Here is a 12,716-nt window from a genome sequence, read left to right on the forward strand (position 1 = left end):
ATTTTTATATACCGCATGTAGGCATAACAGGTGGAGGATGAGGAAACTGCCATCACCATTTCCTACAGCATTAAATATTGAGACCATTGTGCAATGAAATTAATAACCTGGGTGTTTCTACATGTCAGGTATGGGTTTTTCTTTAAGAATGTGATACTACAATTAAGCAGTCTCTAAAACCGAATATAGTTATTGCAATTCTGAGGAAAGAAAGAACACACAGATCGATCTAGCACTGCATAGATAACAAACTCTCTCATGAGCACTTTACTGAAGAATACAATTGAAGGAAGAATGGAAAGGACTTGGACAAGAGCAATTTTGCTAACAGGAGAAGTAGGGACACACTTCAAGTAATTTTAACATGGCAATTAACAACAGAAGGCAAATTTTGAACAAAAAAGGTTTGAACATTTCATTTATAGACTCGGAAACATATTTGATAATATGGAATGGAATAAAATATTTTCCATTGGTGGAGGGAAGAGGCAATGAGGGAAGTAAAAGGTTATCTCAGTTTGGGTGTTGTTTGTTACAGACACAAAATAAACTCAATACTATAATGGTTACAATATGCACATGAACAAAAACAGAACTAAGTTAACAGTGGGGTGAATGTTGAACTTTGACAGGAGGAATCTTGAAGAGGTGGACGATTTTGGAACCATTGGAACCATGGTAATAGAATAGGAAAGACACTGTAGCAAGGCTTGCACAACAAACAGTACCTTTCTATAAAAAGTAACACCTGCTAACATCCAAAAATACTCTCCTGGAAATTGAAATAAGAACACCGTGAATTCATTGTCCCAGGAAGGGGAAACTTTATTGACACATTCCTGGGGTCAGATACATCACATGATCACACTGACAGAACCACAGGCACATAGACACAGGCAACAGAGCATGCACAATGTCGGCACTAGTACAGTGTATATCCACCTTTCGCAGCAATGCAGGCTGCTATTCTCCCATGGAGACGATCGTAGAGATGCTGGATGTAGTCCTGTGGAACGGCTTGCCATGCCATTTCCACCTGGCGCCTCAGTTGGACCAGCGTTCGTGCTGGACGTGCAGACCGCGTGAGACGACGCTTCATCCAGTCCCAAACATGCTCAATGGGGGACAGATCCGGAGATCTTGCTGGCCAGGGTAGTTGACTTACACCTTCTAGAGCACGTTGGGTGGCACGGGATACATGCGGACGTGCATTGTCCTGTTGGAACAGCAAGTTCCCTTGCCGGTCTAGGAATGGTAGAACGATGGGTTCGATGACGGTTTGGATGTACCGTGCACTATTCAGTGTCCCCTCGATGATCACCAGTGGTGTACGGCCAGTGTAGGAGATCGCTCCCCACACCATGATGCCGGGTGTTGGCCCTGTGTGCCTCGGTCGTATGCAGTCCTGATTGTGGCGCTCACCTGCACGGCGCCAAACACGCATACGACCATCATTGGCACCAAGGCAGAAGCGACTCTCATCGCTGAAGACGACACGTCTCCATTCGTCCCTCCATTCACGGCTGTCGCGACACCACTGGAGGCGAGCTGCACGATGTTGGGGCGTGAGCAGAAGACGGCCTAACGGTGTGCGGGACCGTAGCCCAGTTTCATGGAGACGGTTGCGAATGGTCCTCGCCGATACCCCAGGAGCAACAGTGTCCCTAATTTGCTGGGAAGTGGCGGTGCGGTCCCCTACGGCACTGCGTAGGATCCTACGGTCTTGGCGTGCATCCGTGCGTCACTGCGGTGCGGTCCCAGGTTGACGGGCACGTGCACCTTCCGCCGACCACTGGCGACAACATCGATGTACTGTGGAGACATCACGGCCCACGTGTTGAGCAATTCGGCGGTACGTCCACCCGGCCTCCCGCATGCCCACTATACGCCCTCGCTCAAAGTCCGTCAACTGCACATACGGTTCACGTCCACGCTGTCGCGGCATGCTACCAGTGTTAAAGACTGCGATGGAGCTCCGTATTCCATGGCAAACTGGCTGACACTGACGGCGGCGGTGCACAAATGCTGCGCAGCTAGCGCCATTCGACGGCCAACACCGCGGTTCCTGGTGTGTCCGCTGTGCCGTGCGCGTGATCATTGCTTGTACAGCCCTCTCGCAGTGTCCGGAGCAAGTATGGTGGGTCTGACACACCGGTGTCAATGTGTTCTTTTTTCCATTTCCAGGAGCGTATATCAAGACAAAAATGCATTTCCTGAAGAGCTAAATAATGGTGTCCTACCTGACGTTCAACCAAAATGTTGTTTTCATTTTACACACTCTATTTCAATGACTGGGAGTTGTGTTATGTGTATTCACCGCCTGTACTCTAACCACTGTTCAGCTAGTGTCGGTCCCACACTGCTACTTACAGCCGGTCGCGAGTTCGACTTCCGATGTCTACTGCGTCCTTTGATGTTCTTTTCTTTTCACAATCTTGCACTGGTAGTCCACAAAACAGGAACCTTCTCTCAGCTTTTCCCAGCTCTGCTGGATACGAAAGCTGACAAGATCTCAACAGAATTTTCAATTTTGACAAATCTCAGTGTCTAGCACCGAATTTATTACTATCTCGCGGCGCAGCATGTCAACTGGTGCAAATAAATTGAGAGAATATGCTTTACACAGAAATCAGAGTGGGCTCGTAAGAAAGTATCAAAGAGCACAGAAGGTGTCAGCAGTCAAACTAGGTCACAAACATCGGTACGACGATAAGAATAGTACTCTACCTGTTTCGAGTCCAGGCAATGAGCACACACAAATGACAATATGCAGTCGCCGAAGATGACATCTCGGTGCAACGTCAAAATGTTGTGTGTAAAACGGAAATGAAAAACTGGCAGAATATGCAGAATCACACCATTAATCGACCACATCGAGAAAACCTGAGACGTCACTTTCGGAAAGCTAGGAACGGAGAACAACTGCGTTCAGTCGTGAACCGTGGACAGCGGGAAGCACAGAAATGAAAATATTACATTCCTCTCAAATTCAATGCTACAAGAGACTGTTCGCCAGGTGGGATTACAAAGTAAGGAATGAAAACACTTGCAGAGAGTAAATGAGAAAATGTGTGTATACAGAATACAGCAAAAAGGAGAGAATTACAGAGTACATATTCGGACAGGAGCCATCGCCAGAAACTGTGGCCGAAAGGAGGACAGAGGGAAGGAATAGAAAGTGCACATCACGAGTTATATAGGAGGCAGCAGCTATGCCGAAACTAAGAAGATAACAGAGAACAGCGAAAGGAAAAGAGAGTCATATCGAACAGACCTTCAGGGTTGACGACAGGAGCAAAAAACGAAAACTGAGACAAACCACAAGAGGAGGAGGAGGAGGAGGATATTGGTGCTTAACATCCCATCGACAACGAGGTCATTAGAGATGGAGCACATGCTCGGATTAGGGAAGGACGGGGAAGGAAGTCGGCCGTGCCCTATGGAACCATCCCGGCACTTGCCTGGAGCGATGTAGGGAAATCACAGAAAACCTAAATCGGGATGGCCGGACGCGGGATTGAACCGTCGTCCTCCCAAATGCTAGTCCAGTGTGCTAACCACTGTGCCACCTCGCTCGGTAAACCACAAGAGACACACTCACTGTGGTCGGAGTCTTCACCGGCGGACGCGTCGCCCGGGTCGTTCTCGGGCTTCACGCGCTTCGGCTTGGTGGAGATCATCTCGTCCTTGTGCGCCTGTATCATGTGCGCCTGGTGATTGAGCTGCTGGTCGAACCTTTAAGACACACCCAGTGAACACCGTTACTTCTTATTTATTTATTTAATTTGCACACAGCTGCCAAATTTATCATTCCTGCGAAACATAAGAAATAGTGTCAATACAAAAATTTCGGTTCAAAATAAACGGAACGTAAAACAACCGGCACCATTTTATTACTACTTAACATATTTATTAGACTACAGTTCCTATGCTACTGCTTCAAATTGATTTATAACATGTATAGCATCATACCAATCAGACAAGCAACTTAAAATTCTATCGAAGAATATGAAATTTTTTCTTATACAGTCTCAGCTTACTGCCTTAATGATGCACAGCAAGTGCCTTAATTTTTTTAAAAAATTACAATATACTTCGAAAGCGCTGGCAGGTCTATAGAAACACAAACAGACACATACATACACACAAAATTCAAGCTTTCGCAACAAACTGTTGCCTCATCAGGAAAGAGGGAAGGAGAGGGAAAGACGAAAGGAAGTGGGTTTTAAGGGAGAGGGTAAGGAGTCATTCCAATCCCGGGAGCGGAAAGACTTACCTTAGGGAGAAAAAAGGACGGGTATACACTCGCGCACACACACACACACACACACACACACACACACACACATCCATCCACACATATACAGACACAAGCAGACGGATATGTGTGTGTGTGTGTGTGTGTGCGCGAGTGTATACCCGTCCTTTTTTCCCCCTAAGGTAAGTCTTTCCGCTCCTGGGATTGGAATGACTCCTTACCCTCTCCCTTAAAACCCACTTCCTTTCGTCTTTCCCTCTCCTTCCCTCTTTCCTGATGAGGCAACAGTTTGTTGCGAAAGCTTGAATTTTGTGTGTATGTATGTGTCTGTTTGTGTTTCTATCGACCTGCCAGCGCTTTCGTACGGTTAAGTCACATCATCTTTGTTTTTAAATATATTTTTCCCACGTGGAATGTTTCCCTCTATTATATTGTTACAATATACTTCCAATTATTTGTGTGGGGATCGTCCAGTTCACAGAAAAAAATGGAAAACCTAAAGTATTATGTTACCAGCTCAAAAATGCTCCTGTCAGGGCACAAGAAAGCCAAATATTTTCCTCTTTAAAAGATTCGGGACCAGCTGTCTTAATCTACATTCCGCCTTCCTCCCAAAACATTTTGGCACACGAAAATATTCACACTCTTTTACAATGGAACATTCTAAACTCCTTTACCCAGTTCCCTCTGTAGAGAAGCACTCGTACTCAGCGTCTCCCTCTCGCTGCCACTCCGTATGTATCTCTCTCTCTTTCCCACTTTCCCATTCGCACTTTCTGCTGTCTGTCACTCCCACTGTCACTGCCGTCCTCCCTTTCTCCCACTCTTCGTTACTACTGACTCATTCTTCTCTGCCACTTCCACTGTCCCTCTGCCACTGTCTTCATCCCAATCTTTTTCTCTCTCGTGCCCGACCTTTCTTTCTCGCTCAGAGTCTGCCATCTTTCTCTTCAACTACCATTATTTCTCTCCGTGTGTCCTCGGTGTAGTTTGCTCGTAGTGTTGACCCCTAGACCGGGAAACTTGTAACATTAGGGGAGGGGGAAAAAAAGGGCAAATTTTTTTCGTGTTAGAGCTTGCCAGTCTGGGGGTCCAGACCTCTCCGAGCCTATGTATTGTCTCCACCCATCTTCTCTCATTTCCACTGTCTCCTCTCTCCTCTGTTCCCACTATGTCTATCTTTATCCAGCTCCCTTTCTCTTTCACTGCCATTTTCTCTCCCCCATTATCACTGTTTCCTCTCTCTTTCTCTCTCGCTGGCACTGTCTTGCCTCTCTTCCACCATCACTGGCTTACTGCTACTCACATGCCAGAATTTTTCTTGGAGAAGACAGAATGAGGCTCGAGTCAGCTGACTCTCCACTTTTCTGTCAGAGTCTCTTAAAAAGGAGCATATTTGCCTGTCACAGCATTTTTCAACTGATTCCCTTATTGTCCCTGTTGCAGCATGGTGTGCTACTGTTATGAAAGAAATTCTATAGGTCAATAAGTTTTGACAGTTTATTTGTATAATTCAACACACACAAAAACAACAAATAAGTATGCACAATATGAATTGAATATAAAATTATCTTCAAGTGCGCTTTCCATTACTCGATAAAAATACACAACATTTTTGCACTGCCTCTACAGTGCAGCAAAAAATACAATATACGATTTGCAAGTACAATTGAAGAAGCTCCTATGACAAAACTATTTTCTGTCGGCTGCTTATGCCACTAGATGGTACCGTCAAATAATTTCCGTGTCGAGACAAATCATATAGGTATGAAGCGCCCATTATACAGAGATAGCGTGTCAAATTTTAGTGGTGAAAATAATGGCAACAAAAAACGTAGACCTCAGAATCCTTGCGAGGACCCGGAACCTTTGCCACATGTTCACAAACGTTCACTAAGTCTGTTAAAACTACATTTATGCCTCAGACCAGATTTACGTACATATTTTACGTGTTTAAGTAACTTTGACACTCTTTATCTCAGTAACTGATAATGCTACTGAAGAAAGTGTTCTAAAAGGTCATCACCTTAAAAACACACAGTAAAAATTTTGGCAAGTTGCCAAGCACAGAAATTGCAGAAGTGGTCATCACCAAAACCGGTACTTTTCGTAACCGTAAACCACAGTTTTTCGGTGATTTCTCAGCAAACACCAATGAACAAATAATGCTTTTATAATCCACCTAAGGTCCACCCTAGACCACACCTAATGCAAAAGAACCTTCGATTTGCTCACTTTGTCTGGGCCGGAGGAAGTGTGTGATGTTTAAATTTTGACTCTGTAGTGTAATTTGGTGTTTTTAGGAAGACCCTGTTCCACTATGAGCTTTCAGGACAACTAAAGATGATTTTGACATTTAATAACTTATTAAGTAGTATGTAAGTGGGAAGCTTTCAGTGTGTGTGTTCCGCTCTGTGGTTCATCCAGATGCCATTATAACATTAAGAGTCAAGATAGCTGTAACGGAACTTGAATAGCGTAAAGTTATCATTAAAAACGCAAGCCGCGCGATTTGTTATGATTTGGTCGGTCATAATAATAGTAACATGCTTTTGAATACCATTAAAATATAACGGCGATACCTGTTTAGTGTTATTGGAAATAATATGTAGTAAATTAATGAGTAAGGTAGCCGATCCTATAAGAAGAGGTAAAATTGGGCATATTAAGGTGTTTTGCTTTATATCGACTAAGCCAATGATTCGGTGTCTTTTTTTTCCGTTTACTCTTAGAAAAAAAAAAACAAGTAAAGAAGTGCTAATTGTGCATTGTGGAAAATATAGGGGCAAATTTTAAATAGCTGCAGTGTATAATTAGACTAACAAATGGACATTTAGTTACACGACATCTCGGATAGCGAAGTGTGGTCATTAAATTGAGTACACCTACAGGGCGGTCAATTCCGGGATAAATCTGTACGCATCTCACGAGGGATGCAGTATTGAGACCGGTTATTTTTTATTATATCGCGGAGAGCGGGCTCCAATTTATGAAAAGGAGAAAAGCTGTATCATTATCATTGACTGTTGGTGTCAAGAAACCAAAACTGGTCATCAAAGGGTTTCGGTGAATGAGTGGTGAATGCGAAATGAAACTGTGAATGAAGTTATGTTAAATAAAGCAAAAGAAACAAGACAGTTTGGTCGTATCTGTTATTATTCCATAAACTGTAACATTTCTTATCGTTGTACGAAGCCTTTATAGACAATCGTTATGACAATTTGCTTCGAAGGGATCTCGTTACGAGTTAAGTTTTGGGGACCTGGTCAAGAGGGGGTAGTTGGTAGATCCTAACTACTGCAGCTATTCTGGAATCAGGTGCTACTGTGACCATTGTGTGTTGTCAATGGCTTAAGGTCATCATATCTCATGCTCTAAGATCGACGCGCCTTTCCTCTTGGTATAACGGAGTCTCACGGTAACAACGACAACGCCGACGACAAAGGAAGATACGGTAGACCGTACAAGCAGTAAAAGCAAAGGTCCGCGGCAAGTTGTGACGTGAGGTAGGAGAGTAGATTGCTGTTGGGGCCATTTATGCTTTGGGGCAAAGACATGACAATGTCCCAGAGTACGAGTAAGAGGGCCACTGAAAATATCAATGGGAGCCCCAAACAAATGTAGGACCCAATCAGACCAATTAATTTTGGTGTACAACCTGAGAGTCAGACAACATATATGTTAGGTCGAAGATGATTTGTAAAGCTCTGTGTGCGCTACTTAATTTGTTGTCTGTCTATTGCCGAGTTGAAGGGGTCAAATACAGAAGAGTTTTTACGGAGGAGTAGAATTCATTTAGTAGTTCATAACAGTTAATACTTTCTTACAGCACTACCCTGCCAGAGAAACAAAGTCCACAAGAAGAAGTAGTTCATACACGCCTATAGCAGGTATTAGCTGACCCACAAGGATGATCGAGAAAGGCGACCGTTTATTTGAAAAATTTATGACTGGTAATGTTCATCGAGAGCGTGACAGGTCCAATGTGACTGTGAAATATCACACATACCTCTGTAAGTTGCATTACATCATAATGCCCATTTTTTCAACAGGTATACAAATGGGCACTAGGCCGAGGGCTATCCAAAACACTTCACGCCTTATCTCTGTGATCAACAGAACACAAAAAAAATCCCTTTTCCGTGTGTGGCTTTTTGAAATACATTGGTACTGTGCACAGATCGATAAACAGAATATTTTCGTTAGATCGATAAACAGAATATTTTCGTTTCCAAAACGACACGTCGACACACACACACACACACACACACACACACACACACACACACACACACACACTCTTTATATTATTCACGAATATTTTATGAATTGAACCATCAAGGAACTACCAAGTAAAGCAAACCTAGAAAACTGCCAATATAAGTCAAATCTCCCCCAAAAAAACTTATGCACTATTTCAAGCAATAGAAAATCCAGGATGGAATGTAACAATACCAGAGAAGGAAAGCCGGCCGGTGTGGCCGAGCGGTTCTAGGCGCTACAGTCTGGAACCGCGCGACCGCTACGGTCGCAGGTTCGAATCCTGCCTCGGGCATGGATGTGTGTGGTGTCCTTAGGTTAGTTAGATTTAAGTAGTTCTAAGTTCTAGGGGACTGATGACCTCAGCAGTTAAGGCCCATAGTGCTCAGAGCCATTTGCACCATTTGAACCAGAGAAGGAAAGTTGCTACTCACCATATAGCGGAGATGCTGAGTCACGATAGGCACAACAAAAAGATTCACACAATTATAGCTTTCGGCCATCAAGGCCTTTGTCATCAGTAGACACACATACACACACGCACGCACGTGGGTACACACACACACATGCAAACACAACTTGCACACACGTCTGCAGTCTCAGATACTGCAGACATTTGTGTGTGTGTGTGTGTGTGTGTGTGTGTGTGTGTGTGTGTGTGTGTGTGTGTGTACTGATGACAAAGGCCTTGATGGCCGAAAGCTATAATTGTGTGAATCTTTTTGTTGTCCCTATCGCGACTCAGCATCTCTGCTATATGGTGAGTAGCAACTTTCCTTCTCTGGTATTGTTATGTGCTATTTCAAACTTTCTCAACTTCGAAAAGATAGCAAAATCAATGTTTAAAAGCTTATGATTATCACAATACTGCTAACAAAATCATCTTATAATCTACTGATAAAAGTAATTACACCTATTACACAACTACACACTAATTTATACACATAAATGTACAAAAAATATACACTCCAGCACTATGTAGGTGGTCCTCCCAGCTGCGTAATACCCTTATATAACGCACAGGTATTTACCATAACTTTACCTCCTCTCTCTAAGACACTTCCTAAAAACATTTTTTTTTCTTTCACCTTGTTTACACCAACTTCCACATTGAGACACACATCATCCTCCCTCCATTTTTTCCACTGCATCAAGGATTTTGGATATGCCAGCAAACACACATTTTCATAGGGTTTCTGTACTACTTCAAACAACCAATCAAACACAAACTAAAATTTCCTTCTTTTCGGAGTCTATTTTCTTTGACCAATCCTCGGCCTTATTTAAAACGATGTCTCCGATTTGAAATACAGTAGGTTTCAACACATTGTCATGCTGTTTCTTTCTTTCTCTTGCCCTTTTCCTCATTCAGTCCTCACTCGGAGCAAACCTTGTGGCCTGATTTCATACATTCTTTTTGTCTGTCTGATATGTAGGAAGATAGAGAGCCTACGAAATATTATTTATGACAGGAGCTCCACTTGACAGCTCCCATAGAACTCTCCCCTCAGCTCTCAGTGTAGGAAATGAGCCAAAATTTTACATGGCTGCACAGTTCAAGACACAAATTAGAGTTCATTGTCCAACAGTAGTCGTTATAGCTTACCCAAATGGATATATAATAGTTTTCCAATTTATCAACTAGAATCCACATGTTCACCCTCTTGAACAGATAGAGTTTGATAAATTTTGAAAATATGTCTAAGGCAACAAAAATGTAACTACACCAGCAAAGGGCCACAAAAATATACCACCATTAGTTTCTTAGGTCCAGTAGTTAGGACACTTTGTTTCAAAACCTCGGATCAGTGTGGAAATTGTCCGCACTTTCTGGCACTTATCGAACAGGGTTACCTCCTTTATAACTCTTCTCCACTAGCTGTTAAATGTAACACTTTCTCACAGCTTGGTAGTAAAGTTGTGAGGCCCAAAATGTCCATAAACTATCATGCAGTAAGCCGATCAATTTTTTGTACGCTCGTCCAGGAACCATTCCACTATCCTTCACCCTAAAAAGGAACACACTAGTACAGTTTATAGCAGACTTTGCCCTTCGCATAACGAACCGAGTTCAAATAACGTTTGAACAAATTCAAGTTAGCATCAGCAGTTTGCTCATGTTCTCATCTTTAACCTGTCCAAAGTACTGTTTTTTTATCTCACTTTTGTGAAGTACTCAGTCTCCAGCACAACCAATCACTCTTTGCATCCGAGACATAGCCTCTGCTATGATATTCTCTTCACCTTCTATATAACACCTCCATTTCAAATTGTTGCAGATACAGTACCCGTCTAGTGAACCTACTACTCCATCATCATCATCATCATCATCATCATCATCATTTAAGACTGATTATGCCTTTCAGCGTTCAGTCTGGAGCATAGCCCCCCTTATAAAATTCCTCCATGATCCCCTATTCAGTGCTAACATTGGTGCCTCTTCTGATGTTAAACCTATTACTTCAAAACCATTCTTAACCGAATCCAGGTACCTTCTCCTCGGTCTGCCCCGACTCCTCCTACCCTCTACTGCTGAACCCACGAGTCTCTTGGGTAACCTTGCTTCTCCCATGCGTGTAACATGACCCCACCATCTAAGCCTGTTCGCCTGACTGCTACATCTATAGAGTTCATTCCCAGTTTTTCTTTGATTTCCTCATTGTGGACACCCTCCAGCCATTGTTCCCATCTACTAGTACCTGCAATCATCCTAGCTACTTTCATATCCGTAACCTCAACCTTATTGATAAGATAACCTGAATCCACCCAGCTTTCGCTCCCATACAACAAAGTTGGTCGAAAGATTGAACGGTGCACAGATAATTTAGTCTTGCTACTGACTTCCTTCTTGCAAAAGAGAGTAGATCGTAGCTGAGCGCTCACTGCATTAGCCTTGCTACACCTCGCTTCCAGTTCTTTCACTATGTTGCCATCCTGTGAGAATATGCATCCTAAGTACTTGAAACCGTCCACCTGTTCTAACTTTGTTCCTCCTATTTGGCACTCAATCTGTTTATATTTCTTTCCCACTGACATTACTTTCGTTTTGGAGATGCTAATCTTCATACCATAGTCCTTACATTTCTGATCTAGCTCTGAAATATTACTTTGCAAACTTTCAATCGAATCTGCCATCGCAACTAAGTCATCCGCATATGCAAGACTGCTTATTTTGTGTTCACACATCTTAATCTCACCCAGCCAGTCTATTGTTTTCAACATATGTTCCATAAATAATATGAATAACAGTGGAGACAGGTTGCAACCTTGTCGTACCCCTGAAACTACTCTGAGCCCTGAACTCAATTAACCGTCAACTCTAACTGCTGCCTGACTATCTATGTAAAGACCTTTAATTGCTCGCAAAAGTTTGCCTCCTATTCCATAATCTCGTAGAACAGACAATAACTTCCTCCTGGGAACCCAGTCATATGCCTTTTCTAGATCTATAAAGCATAGATACAGTTCCCTGTTCCACTCATAACACTTCTCCATTATTTTCCGTAAGCTAAAGATCTGGTCCTGACAACCTCTAAGAGGCCTAAACCCACACTGATTTTCATCCAGTTGGTCCTCAACTAATACTCGCACTTTCCTTTCAACAATACCTGAGAAGATTTTACCCACAACACTGATTAAAGAGATACCTCTGTAGTTGTTACAATCTTTTCTGTTTCCATGTTTAAAGATTGATGTGATTACTGCTTTTGTCCAGTCCGATGGAACCTATCCCGACTCCCACGCCATTTCAATTATCCTGTGTAGCCATTTAAGACCTGACATTCCACAGTATTTGATGAGTTCCGACTTAATTTCATCCACCCCAACCGCTTTATTGCACTGCAATATATTGACCATTTTCTCCACTTCCTCAAATGTGATCCTATTTCCATCATCATTCCTATCCCATTCTACCTCGAAATCTGAAACATTACTGAACGCATTTTCACCTACATTGAGCAACTCTTCAAAATATTCCCTCCATCTGCCAAAGGCATCTACAGGATTCACCAGCAGTTTTCCTGACCTGTCCAAAATACTTGTCATTTCCTTCTTACCTCCCTTTCGAAGACTGCTAATTACACTCCAGAATGGTTTTCCAACAGCTTGACCCGAAGTCTCCAACCTGTTTCCAAAGTCTTCCCAAGATTTCTTCTTGGATGCTGCAATTATCTGTTTGGCTTTGTTTCTTTCTTCA

General features: G+C 42.9%; 1 protein-coding gene across 1 annotated transcript in view; it reads right to left on the reverse strand.

The window, feature by feature from the left end:
- The window catches only part of LOC126426758 (uncharacterized), a 441,752-nt gene that overhangs the window by 171,219 nt on the left and 257,817 nt on the right, over positions 1-12,716 (reverse strand). The window contains exon 15 of the mRNA XM_050088747.1: positions 3,602-3,735. Within this exon, the coding sequence (XP_049944704.1) occupies positions 3,602-3,735 (134 nt within the window). The remainder of the gene's footprint in view (positions 1-3,601; positions 3,736-12,716) is intronic.

This window comes from Schistocerca serialis, chromosome 11, assembly GCF_023864345.2.
Source record: "Schistocerca serialis cubense isolate TAMUIC-IGC-003099 chromosome 11, iqSchSeri2.2, whole genome shotgun sequence".
NCBI classification, from domain to species: Eukaryota; Metazoa; Arthropoda; class Insecta; order Orthoptera; family Acrididae; genus Schistocerca; species Schistocerca serialis.